Source organism: Lissotriton helveticus, chromosome 8 (genome assembly GCF_964261635.1).
Source record: "Lissotriton helveticus chromosome 8, aLisHel1.1, whole genome shotgun sequence".
In the NCBI taxonomy this organism is placed as follows: domain Eukaryota; kingdom Metazoa; phylum Chordata; class Amphibia; order Caudata; family Salamandridae; genus Lissotriton; species Lissotriton helveticus.
Genome location: NC_136069.1, coordinates 843,659,766 through 843,684,064, shown reverse-complemented (window position 1 = coordinate 843,684,064; position 24,299 = coordinate 843,659,766). Strand labels below are relative to the sequence as shown.

The 24,299-nt window shown below is 40.9% G+C and overlaps 1 protein-coding gene across 1 annotated transcript in view; it reads left to right on the top strand.

Moving 5' to 3' along the window:
• The window catches only part of ZRSR2 (zinc finger CCCH-type, RNA binding motif and serine/arginine rich 2), a 211,488-nt gene that overhangs the window by 58,281 nt on the left and 128,908 nt on the right, over positions 1-24,299 (top strand). The window contains exons 6-7 of the mRNA XM_078657650.1: positions 15,442-15,480; positions 19,877-19,992. Coding sequence (XP_078513776.1) covers positions 15,442-15,480; positions 19,877-19,992 — 155 coding nt within the window. The remainder of the gene's footprint in view (positions 1-15,441; positions 15,481-19,876; positions 19,993-24,299) is intronic.

Sequence of the window (24,299 nt, the reverse complement as noted above, 5' to 3'; positions counted from 1 at the left end):
TCTTGGTCTTATTTTTCATCAAGCCAATGTCTGAAGCCGTAAGTGCAGACGATGTGGCATTCACGGCTTCTGCATTCCGGAGGATGTGGAGGCCACATCCGCACCCCAAGGCTGGGAAAAATATGGGGCTTGGACCAGAGAACTTCCTTTTACAGTTACCCACTTCAGGCGCATCTGGAAGAGCTTCCCCTAACAGCCTGAGTCTTTTTTCTTATTGTTTTTTTTTAAATGGGGATGAGCGTGCAAGGTACACTGATGTCACCAGTACTGAAAATGAAAATAGAAGGAACCTTTTGTCTCTTTCTTCTTTCACTTTCTTCTTTCACTCTTTGTGGTGCTCAGGGGCACAGCTCCATTCTATCTACAACAGGAAAAGTACCTTTTAAAAGGGATACTCTCCGCTTTCTAATGGAACTTTTCTGTCGTGGATTCCTACCCGGGGTTTGCTACAGTAGTCAAAGCTGTGCTGGAGTTGACTCAGTAGACACCAGGGATATTTGAGAACTGTCATCAAAAACCCTACCCAGTTGATCCTCCCCCGCTGAGGACTTCAGAAGTCTTTCTGTCCCACTGGGGTGGCAGATGTGCGGGGCATATTAGGGTTACCCCCAATTTGCGGACTCCAGAGGGGAAAAAGAACTACCAAACACCAGGGACTAGCATCTTTTTAGTAAGAAAAGTAGTGGAGGAATCCCCTACATTGGATCACCACATCTCTCTTTCTGATGATTTCACATGGGCTAAGGTAGAGGGCAGCACTCTGTATGGGTTAGAGATCTGGAACTTCATAAGCATGGTTGAGCTGAGTGCTCTTTAGTGGTTGTACTGCTTTGTTCTCTGTTTACTGTGCCACAACAGGAGCATATGATTAATTAATTTGCCGTAACTAAACAGCCAATATTATAACAAACAAAAAGTGTGGGTTAATAATAAGGCAGATTGGAATTCAAAATCCGCTGTGACAAAAACTTAAAACCAGCCCCATTCTGCAGGTGGCTATGACTAGAGCGGGCCAATGGAACATGGTTGGATGGTGGCACCCATCCTGCCCTGAAAGCATCCTACCATGCATCCAAAGGGAAAATGACAGGGTGACAGATTGGTCAGTCCAGCCCTATTTAACAACAATAATAATATTTATAAAACGAATAATAGCTTGTTTTTTGTATTGCACTTAATACCTCAGTTATGCTTTTCCTAAGCACGTTACAAAACCTATATTACTATTACCCAGATTAATGAGTGAAACATTTTTGAAAATAAATAAGAGCAGTAACTTCAAGCAATAATTGATGAAAAATATATCCAGATTCTTCAGACTAATTGAAGCACAATTGAGAGTCCAGTCTGCAAATCTAGACAGTAGTATTCCAGAGGAATCTTGGTTCGATCATTTTAGCAACATTTTGCAAGATACATTACGGTAATGAGTTGTCATTTGTAGGTTCTACTTGATCAAAGCCTGCTGTATTATAGGCCTATTTTACAAACTCATGTGAGGAATTACCATTTTTCGTCCTTTGGATATCCATAAGGCCTTATCCCAGAAAAAAGACAGAACTTCTGGCCTTGACATATCCCACCTGGACTTTTTTGTCCTGAATAATATAGACATGTTTTTAAAAAACATTGTATGTGAAAGGCTACGAAGTTCAGATAGAGATTTTCACTCATCACTAACCGGTCAACAGACCCTTAGCTGGGGCAGGATACTGTTGCTTTGCAGATGTATAAGAAGCTAAGTATCCCTTGCGTAAAATATGTAAATTGGTAAAGAATCATTATAGTGTTCTACCCTTATTTCTTTTATTTAACTCCTGTGCCGCATGTCCTGCTTTGTGAATGACCTTCAGAGCTTGAAATCGAGTTAGAGTGCACTGTGCCTGTTTTCCCCATGCTGCACCCTTATCTGAATGTATCCCAGAGTAGATCAAGACTGTGTGCCTTGTTACAAAAAAATGCAGGTTTAAATATGCACCTGTACTGTGAAAAAGATTTTTAAAAAATGGTAATTGGTTGCTTGTAGATGCAGTTTCACCTTACACTACAAGTGGCGACCCAAGGTCACTTTGCCAGGAGAACAGGCGTTTTCTTGCCTACAGATGTTGTGCGTGACCGCACCTGCCTGGGCGGTTCCTGGGTCCTCCTTGCCCTCTTCCAACCGGGCACCCTTGGGGGTGCACAAACAGTGGTCCACCTCATATGTGGCACGCAATTAGTGCACCTCCTGTGGCCTTCTTTGATCCTGCACTTGCATTTGTAATATCTAGTGATTGCAAAGGCTTTCCCCATTGGCCCACTTGTGATGGAATGGTCCATATTGCAGATGGGGCCACACAAGGGCTAGAAAGTGCAAAAAACAAGCACACCCTTTAAACCCCAGAAGCTCTCAGGATAATACAGCTTTACGTGTTTATGACATTTCGGTCTATTTATCTTGTTTGCATTCCTTATGCCCCTCTACCTCCTTAAGTATTTATGAATATGAATGCATATACCATTAAGTAGAAGGAGTTGTCAGTTACCCAAAACAGCAGTTGTCCTTCATAAATGTTTTTTTTCACATTCCTACACACACAGATCGATAGAACAAATGGAAAGGAAGTTTTTTTTATTTAGACCCTCTATTCAGTAATGGATTGTCCATGTAAACAGATTATGTCAGTGCCACTGTGCTGCCTTCTGGTATTATGCAGTGAATTGGATTTTTTAAAGTACCTGTGCAGTTAAGTTGTTTTTTTTTGTCACTACAAGGTGGTTTTGATGGAAACTGTTTCCTGTTATCTCTTCTCTTTTGAAAGAAGGAAAATAAGTGTGGTTGTTCAGCAGTTCTTATCCACATGCTTTTAATTTGCATATAAATAGGTTTTAATCAAAAAAGGAATTTTTCTTACCTCTAGAAGCATTTTTCATAATTGGATGGGGTTCCTCTTTTTTAAAAGTGTTTCAGGATACCTCACTTGGTTTTTGAATTTACAGAAGATATCCATACTGGAAAATCAATGTTACATGTCCATGTGAAACTATTAATGCTATTTCTTTTCCTTGAGCTAAGTTTTTTTCCTGGTCACACCAGTTTCCTCTAGATTTCTTTCCTTGCATGTAGAGATTGGAGTTTGCAAATTCAAAAAAAGAATGCTGAGCATTTCCTTTTCAGGACACTATAAAATAGTGTTGGCATATTTTACTGGAAACTACCATAGGCCAGTAGACTCCTCTTTTGTTGGAATGGTGGCATTGTAGGAGTGAGAGATCCATTTGCTTTTTACAAGTACACTTGGTTCTTTGCACCTTCTATTTAGGACTTTTTTCTAGTGTTCCCCTCTAAGACCCCAACCCCGCACCACCAAAATGTTCTGGGCCAAGGTAGGGTCAGTGTTATTAGAATCCGTTCATTCTTATAGAGGTCTGCTAGGCAGCTCCTTGGGCTACATCACATTTGTGAGCAATTCAACACTCTTTCTTTCATTGCTGTTGGTACCAGGGGCAATATTTAGTTTGCCCAGTGTATGCTGAAAAGCGTCTTTCGGTGACCTCTCAGGTGTCCTAATAATGATAATCTCCCTATTGTCTTAGATGCTTTAGAGTCTTCCCGCCCTTATTGAAGAACCCAATGGTGGACGTGAGATCAGCTGACAAACACATAACCCTCTGCTATTACTGTTGTACTCTGCCCACTTTCTACAGGACCCATCCTACGTCCTTTAACATGCATATGTTTGCTTACACTATTGGGATACAAATACAGCAATCGCTAAAGTCAGTAACCTGCCCTTTACTCCTATGCACTGTCTTATTCAAACGGTCAAAAAAGAGAAAGTGATAACCCATTGCAAAGTTGAGAAGATGTTTGTGAACTGTTTTCTTCGCCCCAATTTTGAAAATCTCGTAAAACACCACTTTTGGAAATGTAAAGCTTCATGAACACCTTTGGCATTTAAAATTATGCACATTTTCTCTTCTGTTGGCAGTTTTCATAAGCTATTGTATCAAAATCATCTTACTCCTGTAGTGGAAATTAGATTACATTTATGGGGGATTTAGGTCTTAAAACAAACATCTAAAAATGTCACAAATGCTTTATTTTTTTTTACTGAAAACCCTTGTGTTGTAATAGTTTAAATCGCCATGTTCTCATTGTATATTTAAATGATGCTGTTTTTAAGTGTAATGGGTTATATTATGTTTCTAAATGTGTGATGATGTTTAGGCTGTATCAGATTCTTGCTGCTGCTCCTTAACCAAACTCTTACATAAAAGGTGACACAGCTGTCCTGTGCCTGGCCGATTCGTCAAGATGTATCTTTTTCAGTGATATATGTCTTCTGTGGATGGAGGAACATTGACACAGTGCATACTTTCTTATTATGTTCGGATTTCATAGCGACCTTGAGTGTTTAACTCACTTGACTCAAATCAAAAAACCAGTGCAGATGAATATTTATACACACTAGTTGCAGCATGCACCAAACCTACCACTTGCCAAATAATTGCAGTAAAAGGTCGATTAACTTTTTTAAGTAAATGTAACACGAAAAGTAAACATTATTTCACAAAACTAGTGATACTTAAACAATCTTTGAATTGACAAATGCCTTAAACTGTGCTCTTTCACCTCATAAATGAATCAACCTGCCTCATGCCTTTTAATGTGCACTTGTATCTCAAATATATTTTTTACCTTGGGCAGGTTCAAAGCTGTTGATGATTTGATTTTGTTAGTAGCCTTGTTGTCTCACGCTGTGTGGAGAATTCAGCGACAATTGGAAAAATTGGATGTTGCTTAGACTTTGACTTTTAAGATGGAGAGCATTCATGTATGCTCTAAACATGACACATAATCAAATGTCAAAGCTTAATACAGTGAAATCATTCACAAGGTATCGTGTAACTGAAGTGCAGTTTGGGAAAGAGATCATAGTACTAAACTGCACGTGTTGATCCAAACAATGTGTGTGTCTGTGTGTGTGTGTGTGTATGTATGTATATATATATATATATATATATATATATATTTTTTTGTGTGGGGGGGGGGGGTGGCTGTAGATACACATGCTGTGCATTATGTTGCCATCTAGTGTTGGGCTCGGATGTATGCAAGTTGTTTTTCTTAAAAGACAATCATTCTAGTCACAAGGTATTGTGACTTCTCTTGCTGTAAATACGCAAGGTCATTGACTCCATTGTTAGATTGTTTCTTCCGCTGTTTGATTCAGACTGTTTCTTCCACTGTCTGATTCAGACATGTGCTCCGGTTTCACACTGTTGTGGTGCACTGTTCTCAGTTTACACGGTTCCTACCTATGTTAGTATTGTCAATCACGTTTCTATTTCCCTTCCAGTTAGTTAGACTGCTCCTGAATCGACCAGTGATTTTCCATCGCCCTTGGGCCCACATGGGCCCTTGCCCTTCGGTGCCTTCTTCTGTCTTTCGGCGCATCTCAATCACCTTGTTCACACGGGGATGGAACTACCGCCCGGTCTCCATCAGGTCTGCAATGTTGTCTCCCCCCCTTCCTAGCACAATGAAGCTGATTGCGACGCTTGCTGCTCCTTCAGTTAGAAGAAAACTTTTGGTGACTGTCAAGCTCGATAACACGAAATGTCAAGAAGGCGCGAAGACGGCACACCAGACTTTTTTGGCATCAGGGGAGAACACCATGCGCAAGCATCAGCTGCGGACGAAGAGACCTTCTCCCCTGATGACCGCTCCAGCTCCAAACTGTAATTTCAAGCTATTTCACTAGTGCAGCCAGCCCTGAGTATTGTTTACCTCCTCCACCCCCCCCCCCACCTCACTACCAGTCAACAGTTACTCTGCAGCACCAGAAACAGACTGCCTGGTCACTACTGCCTTCGGGCCATGGTTGGCACCGGCCAAAAACTTCACACAGAACTCCCAGTCCTAGCTCGGCACAGAAAAAACCATTGATGCCGACTAATTCGACACCAGCCGCTCCTGCCTCGGAGTCAAGGCGACCTTTGGCACCGACAACTTTGGCATCGAAACAGAAACCACTGTCCGAGCCAAAACCTTCAGCGTCGGAGCAGAGGCCATCGGCGCCAGAGCTGAGACCATCGGCACCCAGCAGCAAGTTCTGCCAAGGATCAGGGACTGTCATACTGATTCTTCAAAAACTACACGAAGAGATTGACACCCACCAGAAACACCTAATGATCCCTCCACATACAGGCCAAATAATCACCTGCCCACCTGGATCTGCTGCTCAAACATCTACACGGCAACTGTATTTTTGAGAAGCCTTAGACATGTCACCTCCACCAAAGCAGCGGTAGAGAATGGACAAGGCTACAAGCGCTTTGCATTTCACTACTCCACCACCCATACCTGCTCCTCAAAACTCACCTTCACCTCCTGCTTCTCCAGCTGGCCCTATATCATACATACCTCAAGGGTCACCTCATTCAGATATAGGGGACAGGGCCATGGGGATAGCTTTGACTTCCCACTGCAGGATGATCCCTGGGATACCCACAATACTGATACACCAGCAAATACAGATCTAACCTATACCCGCAGAACCCTCCCCTGCCGATGATACTGCCTTCTACCATGACTTCATTGGTAGGTTTCTACCTTCCATAAAGTGGATCTGCATATCGAGCCATTAGAGGATGAATAGAGGAGGAGTTCCCTTTTTAGACCCTTTCCTCCACACAACACTCCGATGCTTAAAGGCATGCTCCATCACACACCAGACATCTTCCATGACCCAGTTTGAGCTAGTGTGATTATACCAAGGGTGGATAAGAAATACAAGGCTTTCCCAACTGACCCACTCTATATCCTGGGCCAGCTTCCACCTGACTCTAGTGGTAGCTACTTTACGCAAAAGGGCCAACTCTCAGAGCACTTGTGATGCTCCTCCACCAGATAAAGAGTGTAAGAGAATAGTTGCTGCAGGCAAGAAGGTAGGTGTGCAATCAGCAAACCATTGGCGGATTGCTAATTCCATTGGGCTGCTTTCTTGATAGGCCAAGGCACATTGGGACATAGTGGAGGAAGTCCTACTGTATCTCCCAGGTGAACACAAGAAGAAAGGCTATGAAATCATCTCTGAAGGGAAGCAGATCTCAAACACTACCATATGCTGTGCTCTAGATCTTAAAGATACTGCTGCTAGGGGAGTTAACTCTTCTACGTAGGCATGAATTGCTCTGTGTCACCATTTTCAAACCGGAAGTCCAGCAAAGCCTACTTAATCTGCCTTTTTGTTGGGGAACATCTTTTTGGCCCGCAGGTAGATATTTGGATAGGAAAAATTGAAACAGACACTGAAACAGCAAAAGCAATGGGTGCCGTTCCTTTTGCGGTTCCTTTCGTAGCGCATCCTACCATGGTTGTTCCACTAAGACCTCCACATCATACCAACGTCTACAAGCCCAAAACACCTCTCCCAGCGGCTATTTACTAGGCTTCTACCAAGGAAACAACTCAAAAGGCAGAGGTAAAAGTGGATCCCCAAAGGATCTACCACCATCAGTAAACTCTGACTTCTCATTCCCCCAATCACATAACACTAGTCGGGGGTTGTCTCCAAGGGTTCTTTCCCACTTGGCGGAACGTCCCCTCCGACCTGTGCTTGTTGGATATTATTAAACATTATTATTGTCTGGAGCTCACTTCCAAACCTCCCAACATTCCACTTCACAAACACAAACTCCCCACAACACCAAGGATTACTCAGGGAAGAGGTCCAAGCACTCCTCCAAAAAGGATCCATAGAACCCGTCCATCATCATCAATAGGGTATGGGAGTTTACTTGCCATACTTATCCCCCCAAAAAACGGATCCCTCAGACCAGTTTTAGATCTCAGGCCTCTAAACTAATGCATTCTTTCATAGCACTATCATACGGTCACTCTTCAGGTTGTCATCCCGCTACTATAAAAAGGTACGTTCAGGACCGCACTCGACCTCAAGGACGCCTGTTTCCAGAGTCCAATTCATCCGACACATCACCTGTACCTCAGATGTGTATTAAGTTAACAGCATTTCCAGTTTAAAGTACTCTGTTTCAGAATCACTACCACACCCAGGGTCTTCACCAAGTGCCTCATGTTGGTGGCCGCTCAACTACGAAGACAGGTTATCTACATCTTTCCCTATCTGGAAGATTGGCTCATCAAAAGTGCCATGCTTCTAAAATGTCACAAATACCTTCAGGTCACCACCAAACTACTTCACGAACTATGCTTTGCCATCAATGCTTTACATTTTTTATCTCCAACCCCTTCAGATCAAACCTTATATTGGGGAAATCCTCAATTCAGTGAGGGCCACAACGTACCCAAATGCCACCAAGATGCAATTTTTTCTGTTACTCATTCATCTATATTTTAACCATTTCAACAAGTTAAAGTCCGGGCATTTATGCGCTTTGGCATGATGGCCTCATGCATCGCTATAAGACTGCATGCCCGGTTACAAATGCGTCCCATTACAGGAGTGCGTAACACACCAATTCTCCAGCGGAGTGTCAGTGTGAAGATCTAGTGTTGGTCTTGCTACTCTCTGCAATGGTGAAACACCAACAACTTGTTAAAAAGACGGCAATTCCTGGACCCAGTTCCACAGAGTACCATAACAACATACGCCTCTCTTTTGGGATGAGGGGCGCATCCACATAATTTAACTGTCCAAGGTCTGTGGAATCCCAGTCAATGACTTCTCCACATAAATCACCTAGAGCTACTAGCTGTTCACCTTGCACTGAAAACTTTTTCCTCACTTAATTGCCAACGTAGTCCTCAAGACAAACAACATGACAACCATGTATTGAATTCAGAAACCAGGGTCGCCATATCCCCATAGCTCTCTCAAGATCCACCTATTAGCGGATTACTTGCCAGGAGTGGACAACGACTTTGCAGACCTCCTCAGCAGGATGCAGCAACAAATCCCTGAGTGGGAACTCCATCTGCAAATCCTCGTTGGCCACTACCAGAGATAGGCTTGGCCACAGCAGTAAATGGCAAATAACCAAACTCCGCCTCCAGGTTTCCACACCCATAGTCCAGAGGCAACGCACTATGGATGAGTTGGCCAGGTATATTTTCCTATGCTTTTCCTCCTCAACCCTCTACTTCCGTTTGTGGTTTGGAAACTTCGACAGACATCTCTTACCCTCATCTTGGTGGTTCCCACATGGGCACGATAGCCATGGTTCACCACCCGCCTCGAACTCTCTGGTGGTCCCACACAAGACACACCACAATTGGCAGTACCTTCTCATGCAGAACCATGGAGAAACCAGGCTCCCGGATCCCAGATCTCTCAAACTTGCGATCTGGCTCCTAAGGTCCTAAAATTTGAATACCATAATCTCCCACTGGAATGCATGGACAATCTCAAAGAGGCGCACCGGCCTACTACTCGTGCATGTTTCACTGCTAAATGGAAGAGATTTGTTCATTATTGTTGCTCCAAACATGTTGATCCCTTAGTGTCCAATGTACAAGACATTGTCTGCTACCTTTTTCACTTACAAATTTCTGGTTTAGCCTTCACATCCCTAAGACTACACCTAGTGGCTCTAGCTGCTTACCTTCAGAACAAGCAACAGGTTTCCCTATTCCGAATTCCTGTCATTAAAGCCTTTATGGAAGGTCTTAATGAGCCATTCCTCCTCGTGTCCCACCAGCCCGATATGGAATTTCAAAGTTGTATTGACACGATTAATGGGCCCTCCAGTCAAACCCCTCGACTCCTGCCCCCTCCAGTTTCTATCTTGGAAGGTAACATTTCAGGTTGCCATCATTTCCCTTAGACATACCAGTGAGCTTTAGGCACTAACCTTGGAAGAACCCTTCTTTCAAATATGAAAGATTGTACTTGATACTAACCCTACGTTTCTCCAAAAGGTGGTTTGACAGTTTCATCACAATCAATCTATTGAACTTCCTGTATTTTTCCCTCAACCTGATGCATTAGATGTTAAATGACCCCTCATGTATTATATTGACAGAGCTAAATCTTCTAGGAATACAAAAAAGCGTTTTGTTGCTTTTTCCTAACCCCATCCAAGTAAAGCCATTTCTAAATCAGGCATTGCTAGGTGGATTAATAAATGCATCCAGGCATGCTGTGTCTAAGCTGAAAGGACCTTAACTATCCCTCTTCCAGCCCCTTCCACCAGGAAAAAAAGGTGCCTCTATGGCCTCCCTTGGGAACATTCCTATATCGGATATTTGTAGAACATCTGCATGGTCCACACCATATACTTTTACAAAACAATGTTGTGTGGCTGAACTAGCTAGCCAACAAGCCAATGTTGGGCAGAACGTTTTATGTACACTTTTCCAAACCACTACAATTCCCACAGGCTAGCCACCACTACTTTGGGAGGACTGCTTTACAGTCTATGCACAGCATGTGTTTCTACAGCCACACATGCTCTAACAAAAAGTGTTACCCAGTAAGCATCTGTTCGTGGCATGTGATGCTGTAGATTCACACGTGCCCCCCCTCCTCCCTGGACACTTGTGTTAGTTGCAGTCAATTTAATATTTATTACTTTCCTCTTTGCATGGATACTTCTCTATACTATGCTTCGCTTCACATTTCATCCTCACCCGCCATGCTGGAAAACAGTCACACAAGCTAGCCGATGACCATGCATGTTACCAGAAAGAGAAGAAGTCCAAACCTTGTAACTCAAATGACTTGCTTTGAAGAATAACAACTTGCAAGCATTGGAGCCCAACACTACATGGCAGTATTATGCACTGCATGCATTCTACAGCACTACATGCCACAAATAGATACTTAGTGGGTAAGTGCGAATATATATATATATATATATATATATCTATGTATAGATATATATATATATAGATATATATATATATCTCTCTCTCTCTCTCTCCAAAGATGCCTGGCCACACAAGAAGAAACACACTCTGCGGAGCTGATTTTCAACGATTCTTTATTGCCACCACGACATTCACACTAGTCGATGCGTTTCGGTACGGTCGTATTTCTCAAAAGCATGTTGTAATTTAACAAATAAAGAAGAAAAATACCTTGTAATTTTGTGGAAGGAGGGTAAAGGAGGAAGAGGGGTATTGAGTGTCCAGGCTACAGAACTTTTTTTTGGGGTCCTTATAGTCCGTAACCTTTTCAGTAATAGATAGAAGATGGTACTCACCTTAAGTAAACTACGCCATCTGGTCCCTCCAGAGCATTTCTCAGGAAAGGGTTATGTGGCATCATCATGTCAGTTACCAAATTATTTGTAAAGACACAAGTATGGAGATCATAAATGCTAGGGGAATATCACAAATGTGATTAAAATCCAGTATCTGTATGCAAAAGGAGGCAGTACATAAATGAAACAAAATGGTATACTTTGGTGGTAGGTAGCACTTTCGGCCTGAACACCCATATCCTTATGAAGAGATCAGGTTAAGGATATTCTTCTTTTTTCGTGCATGGACTGAAAATATTAATAGTTAGTCTTTCAAACTTCTCTTTCCAAGATCTTCCTGATAGATTCTATTAAAAAGTCCTAATTTCAGCCCTTGCAGATGGGAAAAAAAGTTTTGGCAAAGCTATTAAGTCTGTCCTCCACAAGCTAACATTTAGTTTTTTGCAGACCTGTGCAAGAGGGTTTAAAAGTGTGTGATACAAAGAGAAAATGTTGCCATCTAAAGGTGGGGTGCACATGTTTGCTTAAAGTAAAAAGTCACTCATTGCAAAAGTACATTTAAAAACAAAAAACATTAACTGAAAGTAGAAATAAAATGAGAGATTAGCCTGCCTACCAGACCGTACACCGAAGTGGACTACTTTTCAGGTGAATGTACACGAGTTAAATTATGTTTTTCTCAGGGAGGTGAGTCAACAGATGAAGTGGGCTGACCCATTGTCTTATGATGTGTATGCTGTTATGGGTGGAAGCTAAATTTTAATGAAATATGTACAGACCAGTCGACAAATTTGTGCTGAGTAAAAACGTTTGTGTATGTATGTATTTTCGGGAAACCATGGTGCAACAGTTTAAGCAGTTTCGAGGCCAGACCAGACATTACCTGACCTCTTAATAAGGACATTTTTTTATAAGATAGGTTCCCCAGAAAAGATTCTAATGTTAGCTGATCAAGGATTCCTAGATTTAGGATATGAGACCTGGTTTGGAGAAGGATGGGGCTCTGAGATGGTGAATTAGGAATGCCTTCAGTAACAAACCGGTAACCTCCACACCTTGCACTCTTAATGCTTCTTAAATTCACTATGTATGCATCATGTGCCTTTTGCACTGTAATCCATTAACAAAGTGCACCCTCTGCCCACAGATAGACTGTGGAGAGGAGGCCTCTACAGTAATAACTCGCTGCACACATAATTTTTTCTTTGGTTGACTAATTTTTATTTTAAGGCTATACAGAAATTGGTTAATAAAATGACAACTTATACAATTAGGCACAGTTTGAAAAGGATTGTAGACATGGCAAAACAATATATATCAAGCAAAGGAGTTTGATTCTGTAGAAATAGAGAAAAAGAAGAGAAATAAAAAATAAAGATAAAGATGTCCAAAGCGCTGGGATACATCCGAGTAGCCATACGCTCTATAAGAGCATATTCATTCATTCATGAGAAAGAAGGAGGAAAGACAGGCTAAGAAGATGATGAGTGCAAAGAGAGAAATCTAGTAAAGCATAACCAGTGTAAATCAGATTTAGGGCATGATTATGAGTTTGGCGGTCTCACCACCGTATTTCGGCGGCGGCGGTCTACTGCTCATATTAGGATGTCACCACTGAGCCAGCGGCTATGTTTCTGATGGCGGGGAATATTTTTTCATATGTGTCACTCACTGCATGTGTGTATATCTTGACTACATACGTATTAAATGTACAGATATGCATGACACGTGAAAAAATACCTACTAGCAGTACTGTCCCATTACTAGAGTCTGGACCATATGTGCCCAGTCCAGTCAATGGCAAAACACCGCAAACCGGACTTACCAGGTTTTCAGCACCAAAAGTTTCGGAAGAAATTTCTGTTTAACTTCATGGAGGTTAGGTCTCTCAAGAGCTTCATGTAGCCTTTATAAACTAAAGTTGTTACGACGATTCTTGTTTTCCAAATCTTCTGTGTGAAGTTTGAGCTTCAGAATATCTTGTTCTAGCAGAGGAATTTTATTAGAGACATCCTGAATAGAACTGACACAGTGTTCCATCTCCACCATATTACCTTCCATAATGATCTATTGGCTTTCAATCTGCTGTAATTTCTCATCAGGCTGAAGGTCCCTCACTTCATCAAGAATGATATCCAAAACTGGGTTACTGGATGAAATAATGGATGATGAAGGATCATTTTTAGCCCTTTTAGGCTTGGTACCAGTAGAGGTAGCCTTAGCCCCCCCCAAAAGGGCATCACTGGCCATTTTATTATAAAACAACTTATTGCAAGACTTTTGCAAGAATATTATTCTGCCCATAAACTGACTACAGAAGTACAGGACAGGTGGACATCAAGTAGAGGTCAGGCAGTAGGAGAAAACGTTGTTAGAGTGTGATCAGAGAGACAATAATTTAGTCGTGAAAGACAGTTAGAATTCAAAATGGCAGTGTCATGATAAACAGTAGAAATAAGTGCCAGATAAACTGTAGATAACCAAGTGGTAGCTTGAGAAGTAAAAATAAAGTATTACGAGCTGAGGGCATCAATGTAAGTAATGTGAAATTATTTAGGCTGCCCTTCAAGTAAAAAGCACGAGCATGCACACTTTTGAGAAACGTGTCACTCACAGGCTCATAGAAAGGAAGATTGCCCCACTCAGGAAATGGCTCTTTCAAGGAGCAGAAACATGCCAAGAAGTTGAGCAGAACCTGAGGAGAACTCCAGATGCCAGAAACCAGGCTTTTTATTTGTCAGAAAAATGCATTGTGTGAATTGAAGCTCACGAAGATGCTGCCATTGTGATCAGTGTGGAAGCAACACCCTTCTTCACACATAATTATAATAGTAACATTTGTAATTTGTAGATGAAATGCATCATTTACAATAAATACCAATGTAATGTCAAATGCCAGTAAAACAAACCTGAACAAATGTGGGTAGCTGGGCCTAACTATTATTGTGTGTCACCTTATTGTGACTAACCACATAGTGGGTCTAGACTAGGGAGACCACCTTACTCCAGTACTCAACTTATCATCTAGAAATCATTGCTTTCGAGTGTACTAATATAATTAGTTTAATGAAAATAAAACATGACTAGAGTACCCAGAATGCATTAAGCTATCGAACAATAGTGCATAACTGGCAATAGTGTCTGTTGTGACCTGGAGGGAGGTTGTCACCCTACGTTAGTCAATGCGTTGTGTGATGTTACAACTCTCTCCTCTTAAATTTAGTTTTGGTACACTTACCTTTTTCTAACTCCGTTGCACTTATCCTCAACTTATTTAACCTTTGTGCTATCTTCACTGTAATGTCCGACAATGTTGAGCTTTCTAAGTAGTGATCCACAATGCAGTTGGTCTGATGCAGTGGAGATGCACCCTCATAATACAGCGACTAATAACTGGTCATGGCATGCCCAACAAGTTAAAAAGGTTCTATGCTAAACTTTTACAGTAGTTTAAAACAATCTCCTTTGGGTTAAAATTGATGACACTGAATGTGTATATCCACAACATTGAAAACTGAATATGTTTTGTGTGCCTAAATTTGCCATAGCTGGCAACAAACATAATGGCAGTTTAAAATAACTGTAATATATGGGTGGTACAGGGTAAATATAGAGTTTACTAAGTAACTTTTTTCATTTAAAATATTCCAGCCTTTTATAATCTCCATACCAGACTTGAGTTGCTCCCCTTGCTTTTAATGTGGACCAAACTTTGACCTAGGCGTGCTGAAGTTTCTTTGATCAGTAATACATTTCTTCTTGCAAATCTAAAATGGATTGTACACTAGGTTTTCTTCTTGCATTCAAGCTGGAGAAATTTGAACCTGTTCTCTTATTTTCTTAACACCAGCACCTGAAGATATGCAGGGGACTGGTATTAAATTCCCAATTGCTCTAGAAAGTCATAATATCTGTTTGCATTCCTTGCACATTGGTGACACTCGTTATTTGACTCTTTGCATAGGTTAAGACCATTTATTTCTAATCAGTCTTGTATTTATTAAACTAAGGTTTTTTTCTGCATATTTTTATCTACTAAAGTGCTGGCCATTTGGGTCTACAAATTACAGGCATTTTCAGAATGTCTCATTCAGATGATTTATAGAGTTTATCACAAGTGTATCCTTTTAAAAGATTATCACCCTACACAGAGCAAAATGTATTCTGTAAATGCAACAGACGTGAGTTTAAGATGTTCTTAACAAAGTAAAAAACAGATGCTTTACGCCTCCCGGATTTTCACTGGTCCTCTGTTTACACCGTTTCTAGGAAGCAGTGCAGAAGATGCTGGATCAAGCTGAAAGTCAGGTGTGTAAAAAGCAAACATAATTCTTTTTCAAGCCATTGTTTTGTTCATCTATTCTGCTGTGTATAGTTTTGTAGCATAAGAAAACTCTTTGTCAGAAATCAACTTTCCAGAACATAGCCCAGCCTAAAGACTCCCCAAAACACACACACTCTACTGAGCACCACTGTATGTAAATGTACCAGGCTGCTGCTTAGTCTGGAAATCCACATGTTGGTAATATGTGTGTTCTAAATCTGATGTGCATCATTTTCCAGTCATGTTCTGCACAGGGAATTACCGGTACTGTAAGCATGCTGGTTACATTTTAAATGTATTTTGTGTTAGGGGCTAGTTAATTAGGAAATGTATATGTCTTTTACATACAACCCAAAGCATATTGTTTGACATCCATAATAGAGGGGAGCCATGGTGGAGGTCCTTTGGTAAGGTGTCTGTAGGGGAAATATACGTGTGACTTTGAAGAGATATACTAATGACATCAGAAAGGGGCAAGAGTGACTTTGGCCAGGAAATGGCTCTGGTCTGTTTACAAGCAGATAGTGTATTCCTGATCCCTAAATATAGACTTAGTGATTCTATGTATGCAGAATGATCTTAGATGAGTAGCCCAGATAGCTCACCACCTGGTTGTCTGAAAATGCATATAAAAAGATAGATGCCTTTTAAATCACTCATATATAAAACAATGGTATGTCTGTTTGTTAATTTTGTTTTGGGAACATGATTCATTGTGCTTTATACTGTGTAATCATTTTGGCCCATCTTAAAATTATTCATAAAGCAATTTTTTATCTATCTTCTAGTCGATAACTGCCCGGGTCCCTTCATCAGTTGGAGTTAAATTATGAATGTGGAATCATTCCTCAATATGATTGAATGCATCCTTTTTAAATCCTTATTTTCCTTATATATTAGATACTGTAGAGCAACGTGACTGAGTGGGGTATTAGAGTTTTAATCCTGGGTTCTTAAAGTTCATTATTGATATATTCTGTCTAATAAAATTAACTTTGCTTAAATCATATGTTGGACACCTGCATTGTATAAATTGTTTATTCAGATTTTTACTGAAACCTCATTGTTCTCCAGCAGTAAATAGGCTACACATTGAGCACAACATGTTTTAAAGACTATCTGTTTATGCTAGCTAAACTACCACCCACCAAGAAATTTGGATTTAATCCAGATTAAGGCACATGCTTTCTCTTTTTTTAAATTATATTTTTTATTGAAATCCATATATCACATAAAGTAGCATCTTAATATTCATACATCCAAATGTCAAAATTCATACATCAAACATTCATCAATATCATCGAATTTGCAGGAATCAAAATATAACATAAACACTCCATCAATAATTCATCGAGCTCATAAAGCAGCAGCAGCATTTCAAGTCCAATAAATAAAAATGCCTATTGTCCTAAAATGTCTTCAATTGCCCCCTAATCCCATCAATTTTAAATATATTCTCAGATCTTTCCTTCTTTAAAACGTACACCCATTAAGAATACGTATCAAAAGGATAACATGATCCAAAATAGTTCACTTCAAACAAAAAAACCTCCTTATAAGTACCAATTCTATCAGAATTAGGCATCCCCATTAAATAACTCTGCCCAGATCTTGCCAAACCTCTTCAGCCCACCCGTTCGTAAGGCATATGCTCGTTCACTTTTTTGACCTGTTCCATTTTCCAGATCCATTCATATTTTATGGTATTATATCTGATTGCCACCTTTGAAGTAAAAGTGACCTAGCAACTGCCATTCCAATATAAAGAAGTTTAATTGTTTTGTCAGGTAGGCTGAGATCAGGGTCATAACCAAGAACTATAAGCAAAGCATTGGGACCACTTGCTAATATACGTTCTGATGTTAAATAATCAAAAATGTCCATCAAAATTTCTGGATCAGGGGACACTGTAAAATTATATGTGTCTAATTGGCAGATGGATGATTGTGGCACCAAAAATACTGCCCTGATTGATTTGGATAGGCTTTAGCTATAAAGCTCGGAGTTCTATACAGTAGCCACTTACTAAAACATGACATCCTTTGCCAATTGGCCCCCCCTGCCATTTATTTATTGTACACCAAACATTTGCATTGATTTCCAACTCCTCATATTTTCCCCATTTACTCATAGCTTCAGATTCCAGATCTATCCCCTTAACCGAGGCAAGACGTTTTTTCCAAACCCACGTTTTTTTTTTTTTAACAGTATCTTCTACTAGGTCATAGACTAAGCTTTTCTGATTTCTAATCTGGACCAAGTCACTATTACTGAAAAACTTCTTTTGAACGTTATATGACCCCAGAAGAAGAAAATTACTATGGGTTAAGCAAGATATTTCCTCGATATTCAACCACCTGTCATTCGGCAGAAAATATGAGAGTTTCCGAAACCCTGCCTTTGTCCAAATTTGAATGATGGTAGATGAATCTTTAATTCCTGCAGAGGAAATAAGACCTGCTATAGAAGTAGAACTATTAATTGCTGGGATAGAGTGTCTTATCTAAAAAGCCTGCCGTTTATGATAAAACCAAGGCACATGCTTTCTCACTTATGATAAAATCATTCCATAGTAGCATTAGTATTATATTTTAAATAATCACACATTTGCCTGACATACATGTATCAAGCAAACTAAAACAAATAGACCAGAAAAACAAAGGGCAGAAACCGAACTATCGATTCTTAACTTTTTAGTATTCGACCATTATAATTTTACATCTGTTACAACATCAGAAAGGTTACTTTAGCTTCTTGTAAAGAAAATATTTCCAAGTAAAAGTAAAGGATTGGTTGGAAGAATTAACCACCTGCTAAAGGTAGGCTTGATCCTCTGCCTGCCTTTCAGATGCCTAGGGCATCCTTCCTTGCAGGGAAGGTGAAGGGGCAATAGAGATTGACAGGATGCCTTTCTCTTTATCCATGTCCTGAGCACCTAGCCCTACCTTATAGTTCAGAATTATTTAACTTTTGATGGGAGTGAGAGCATAGGTCCTGCATGTTAAGTCTCTTCAACCTTCCTGAACTACCTTTATCTTAACACTTCCACCATCAGTTGCTTTGTCCCCTTATGACCTTTATACCCTACCAGTCTGCTCCCATCCCCTCATTCCAAATGCACTATTCAGCCATCAAATACGTATCCTATAGCTTTCCACAACTAACACCATCTGTTGTCATCTCTACCTCCCACTACCTGTCACGATGAGCACTTGGAGACAGTGAGTGTCAATCCCCCTATCCTCCCATCAACCCTTTCATTGGTCATGCTCCCCCTCCCTTAAGCCCTACTGCTCACCTGTTCCCAATCTCCCCATGATCTTTGGACTTACTAAGCCACCACCCCCACTCGCTGAACATCTTGTTTTGCCTTTAAAATGTGACATATGTATCTGCATTAGTAAAGAATTTAGCTATCTGCATAAGTTGTTTTTCTTTCAGACAGTCTATTGGAAGATTAGCAACCTATATATGTCCACATGCTACCAAATGCGTAAACCCGAAACTCACACCGCTAGGGGAAAATCTAGCACTGGTACTGCTCCTATAAATATACCAACACCGGAGATATATGAAGAAGGAACACGGAAATATGCCTGTCCTTCACCACACTATACTGTTTTGGCTCTAACTCAAGAGCAAACACCCAAGGAGATTAGGGTTCATTTACAGATCGTTTTGCATAATATAGTGACATCTGTTTTGTTTTTATTTAAGTTTCTAATTCCTTTGATTTTCCTGACACCTTGAGGATGAGCTTACTGTTCTATTCAGTGCTTACACCTAATTATACAGATCCTACATGAAGGAAGAGATCCTATTGTAGTTTGTCATGCAGGACTCTCCTACCTCTTCTTAACCACCCACAACTTGGATTCCAAGAAAATATTTAGAGTCCTTCCCACTAATTAACCAAAAGAGGCATTGAAACAAATGTTCATTGTGGATCTGTGTATTATCCCAACAGTCTGTATTAGGGAGATTATTTTCTCTTTTTTTGTGTTAGCTACATATGTACTCCCTTTGTAATTGTTTATGGTGTTTCTTCTTGGTTTAATTGATCATTTTAAAAATGACATCACGGCAATTGATTTTAGAAGGAGATTTCTTTTTTGCTGTTGCAAGAACGTGTACATAGGGGAAATACTTATTGCTATTGAATGTAATAAAGATGCCTGGAGAAAGTAGGATTCCAAGTAACATTGCCTTCACTTCATTCAGACATATTCTTTTGATTTTCAGAAGGTCAGAGATTTTCGATTTGATATGTAGGGTGAGGGTTGATGATTCTTCTTACTTTAAAGATTTAAAATGTATGTCTTAGCACAAGGATGACCTATTACGAATTTTTGTAACCTACAACTGATATCTGTTCAACAGTTAGAAAATGGTGGCCCTTGGCATAATCCTGAAGCACCACATGACTTTGGAACAGAAAAAGACAGAGCAAATTGTCCTTTCTATCTTAAAACTGGAGCATGCCGATTTGGAGACAGGTAATTAGCCTATTTTTTAAATATATATATTTGCATTTTAGCTGTAAAAAAATATGATTATTCGTTTTCCTTTTCATGTTCGCCTTTCAACAGTAATGCAGTTTCTTGAATTAGTGAGGAATTTTGGACCTTTTGTGATATAGAAAAACCTCTGAATCTATGTGCTTGATGAGGATAATGACTGCTTCATCTGTTTTCATCTTGTTTGTCATAATTTAAAATGTGCGGAAGCTGTCTGTACTATGTTGCTTGAGCCATGTTCCAGGATAGAGTTCAGTCCACAAGTCAAAGCGTTGATGAAAGGAATCAATCTCTAGCTATCTTTATCCTACAAAAGACTCCCTTTACTCCTAATAGACCACCGGGTGGAACTAACCAGAGCCCTCGTCATAGGTCACCTAGATTACTGCAATATAATCTGCACACACCTCATCAAAACGCTAATTTAAAGGCTACACAGACTACAAAAACAGCCATCCAGAATATACTTTAACGTACACAAGCAGGGTCGCCATATCCCTGCTTTGAAAGCACATCACTGGCTACTAGTTCAGACCCAGATCAAATGTAAGGTTCTCTGCACCACCCACAAAGCCTTTCTGTAGAAAATGGATACACAGTCTTGCAAAATCTATTACTGGGCTATACCCTATCCTGAAACCTTCACTCATTAGCTGCTAAGCTGATCTAGCTACTTGTTCTGGTGGCTAAACACAGAGGCAGATCACTGGCAATAAGGCCTGAAATTTTGGAACATGCTTAGTAAATTCCTGAGATCTTAAATTTTATTACATGTGATGCCGGAAATCCCTAAAAACAAAAGTATTCAGCATCAGTTTCTAAACTGACCCCCCTTCTGATGGATACTTCTAACTGCATATTGCTCACCTTCTGAATATTACCCAGGTATCTGACTGGAAACTTTTCGAGTTCTCCTGTGCGCCAATGTGGCGCAATACCAACATCGTTCCACTCTGGATTGGATATAAGTGCCAGCCATGCGCACTGACTTCAGTTCCTGTCTATGCCTTAAACAACAGAGTTTAAACCGTGCAGGGACTGTCTCAAACAAATGTCTGTGACAAATCCTCAAGCAGTCTGTGGTGCCTGGTGTCAGACCACTCCATCATTTGGACATGTGAGTGAACTTCAGGTTCTTTATTTCAATCCACCATATGACACCTCCTTCCCAGATAAGTTTGGTTTGAGGACTTGAACTTAATGTTCGAGGAATGTGGGCTGCTGAATTCATATCTTAGCATAAATCGCCGCCTAGTGTTGGGTCCGGATGATTGAACCTTGTAGTCTTGGAAGAGTCTTCGAAGTATCACGAGATAGGTGACTCCTCCCTTGGACTACAGTGCGCATGGGCATCCACTCCATCCTTAGATTGTTTTTTTCCGCCATTGGGTTCGGATGTTATTTCCTATACTCCAACTTCGGAACCGAAACAAACTACTTTCTAAGGCCAAAAGGCCTTCGAACTCGACGGTATTGTTTTCGCTCGGTACCCCTCGACTCCATTAAACTTTGGGCCTTATCGACGCCACGTGCGACTTTCATCGATGGAAAGGAGTCCATTTAAAAGGTGCCCACAATGCCACTCCAAATTCCCGCATACTGACAAGCACACAGTATGCAACAAGTGTTTGTCACCTGAACACAAAGAAGAAAATTGCCCAGCGTGTGCCAAATTCTGATCCAAGAAAACCATCAGGAATCGACGGGCTGCCAGGCAAGAGATGCAGAAGTCGGCACCGGAACCGGAGAATATCTTCGAGGACGAACAAGATCTCCCCGAAGCTTCCGACTCCGATCTAGAGATCGTCACCGTTGAGGACCAATCGGACTCCGATGACCAGATCACGCCGGGGCAAACTGTGAGTACTCAGCCCCCTACTCCACTCAGTCCAAATAAGAAGGCTCCGGTCGAAGCATCGCCGAAAAGACCTTAGCCAAGATCGAGATATTCCTTCGGAGACCCCACCTCTTGGCTCGGCTCCGAAGCCTGAACACACGCCTTCCGGTTGCCCAGGCCCGAAGAAAGACATCGAGCCAAAAAGAGCTTTCCAGCCAAAGGTCGTCGAACCGAAAAAGCTGGTCGACCCGAAAAGCGCAGAACAAAAGAGGGTGGTCCACCCAAAGGTCATCGACTCGAAGACGAAGGTCGTCGATCCGAAGGGTGTACACCCAAAGAAGGTCGTCGAGCCCAAGAAGCCCTCGGCACCGAAAAACTCTGAACCGAAGAGCGTAGTCGAGCCCAAGAAGCCCTCGGATCCGAAAACCTCGGAACCAAAGAAGGCCGTCGAGGCCAAGAAGGTCGTCGGTCCTAACAAAACAGACGCTGAGCTCAAAAAAGATTTATAAACAAAAACGGGGTTGACCCTGTGTCCCTCAGAACCTGGGTTAATGATAGTTCAAATAAAAATTGGTTCTGTTGGGTACGCACAACACTTATTTTCACCGTTATTATTTGGTTTTTAACTGGTCTTATAATCCAAAATACTAAACCATCTAAGAAACTTAATAGATGATCCCACCTCTGAAAGAGAAAAAGTGAGGCTTCATACAATCAATGAAAAGATAGCCTACAAGCAACTTTATATTCACTTTATATTAAATGAATCATACTCTCGTCTATACAAAGACTGTCAATATCATAAATATAGTGCAAAGAAAGTGAAAACAATGAATAGTGATCACCACACAAAAGACAATAACATAAAAGACAATATATACATCATCAATACATTCAGGTCAACAATCTATACAAATACAAAGGTCTAATTTCACAAAGGCCATCCACTGTTGTAAACTTCTTGAACCTTTTGATTTCTTTTATTTCATTGGAGTCCTAGAGTTAGGGGGCCTGTAGGAAGTGTCGACGTTTCGACCCTATCATGCGCCAACTTGTTGGTCGCGGCGGGTCTTTATCAAGATGATTAAATGCACGACAGTCTGCAAATAAGTCAAGAATATTTTTATCAGAGGGGGATTTGGATTGAGTGATTTTAACAACAGATAAGGGCAGTGTGGCTACTCACCCTGGGTTCCAAGTGCAAGAGTGTCACCTGTGGTCCCGATACAGTCTTCAATTCTGTAAATAGAGGAGGGACGTATCAATCTCTAACTTCACCTGCTAACTGGGTGCTGTCACAGTCTAACGATATGTGACCTCATAACATCTGATATCTCCAAACTGTATATCTTCATGTATTTGGGTATCATGGAAATGAAGTTGTTCCAAATAAGCCATTACTCCTAATGCTTAACGTGGTAGTGTACTACGTGTCGATGCTCATGAAGTGTGGGCGGACTCACTCTTTATCACACCATACGTACATGCGAGGCTCATGACGCATTGGAGGAGACTCACTCTTTATCACATATATCTGTTAATGACACCTGGACTACAGATTGTCGGTGCAACAAGACTTTTTATGTGCTTGCTTACAGAGTGGCACTCCTGTGGTGACTCATCGCTCTATGGCATACAATGGCGCATGGGTCTAACGCGTGTACTTGCTACTCTATGTAATACGAGTCTATGGAATACAATGGCGCATGGGGCTACCGCGACTATTTGCTGACTAGCGCGTAAACATAAAAATAACTGTTAAGGGATTCCCACACCTACCGGCAGAATTTGAATGCCCTGTCTCAATTCAATCTCCCACGGCTGAAAATGTCCGGCTTGTAGTTTCCGACTGGTTGGATCTAATCAGTCAGCTCTCTTCACGCGTGAGGACGCGAGGTTTATACGTCATAACGTTACGTGTCTCGGCGTGTCAAGCAAACTGCGCGGTTGCTGTAGCAACCCTTCAAAATGTTTGGTTAACTCTTAAGCCTCTGTTAAGCTGGAGCCGAGGGCCCGATATTATTACTCTAGCGCTTCCACGGGATGTTTATGTGCTAGGCCATATATCAACACACGATTTCAAAGATTGTTGTACTTCCGTGTTACACATTTTAAGATTGTTCCGCTTTTTAAATTATACATTTAAACGGGATCGATCACCTTAGTGAAATAGAACACAATACATATTAGGTGTATTACCGGTCAGTATTACGTATTCAATTGACAACAACAGTGACGTCCTGACCAATTTTGGAGACTGTGCCTATATAGTCATGCAGTTTAAATGACACCATTACAAATAAAACAGTACTAGATTGGTTGGAAAACGGCTCATACTCATTAAAACAATGAAAATTGCAACCGAACAGTCCTGGACATTTTGAAATTACAATTATGTGATCATAATGTTTGAGCCAATGATATTATGCTGTCTAATTGACATGTTTTT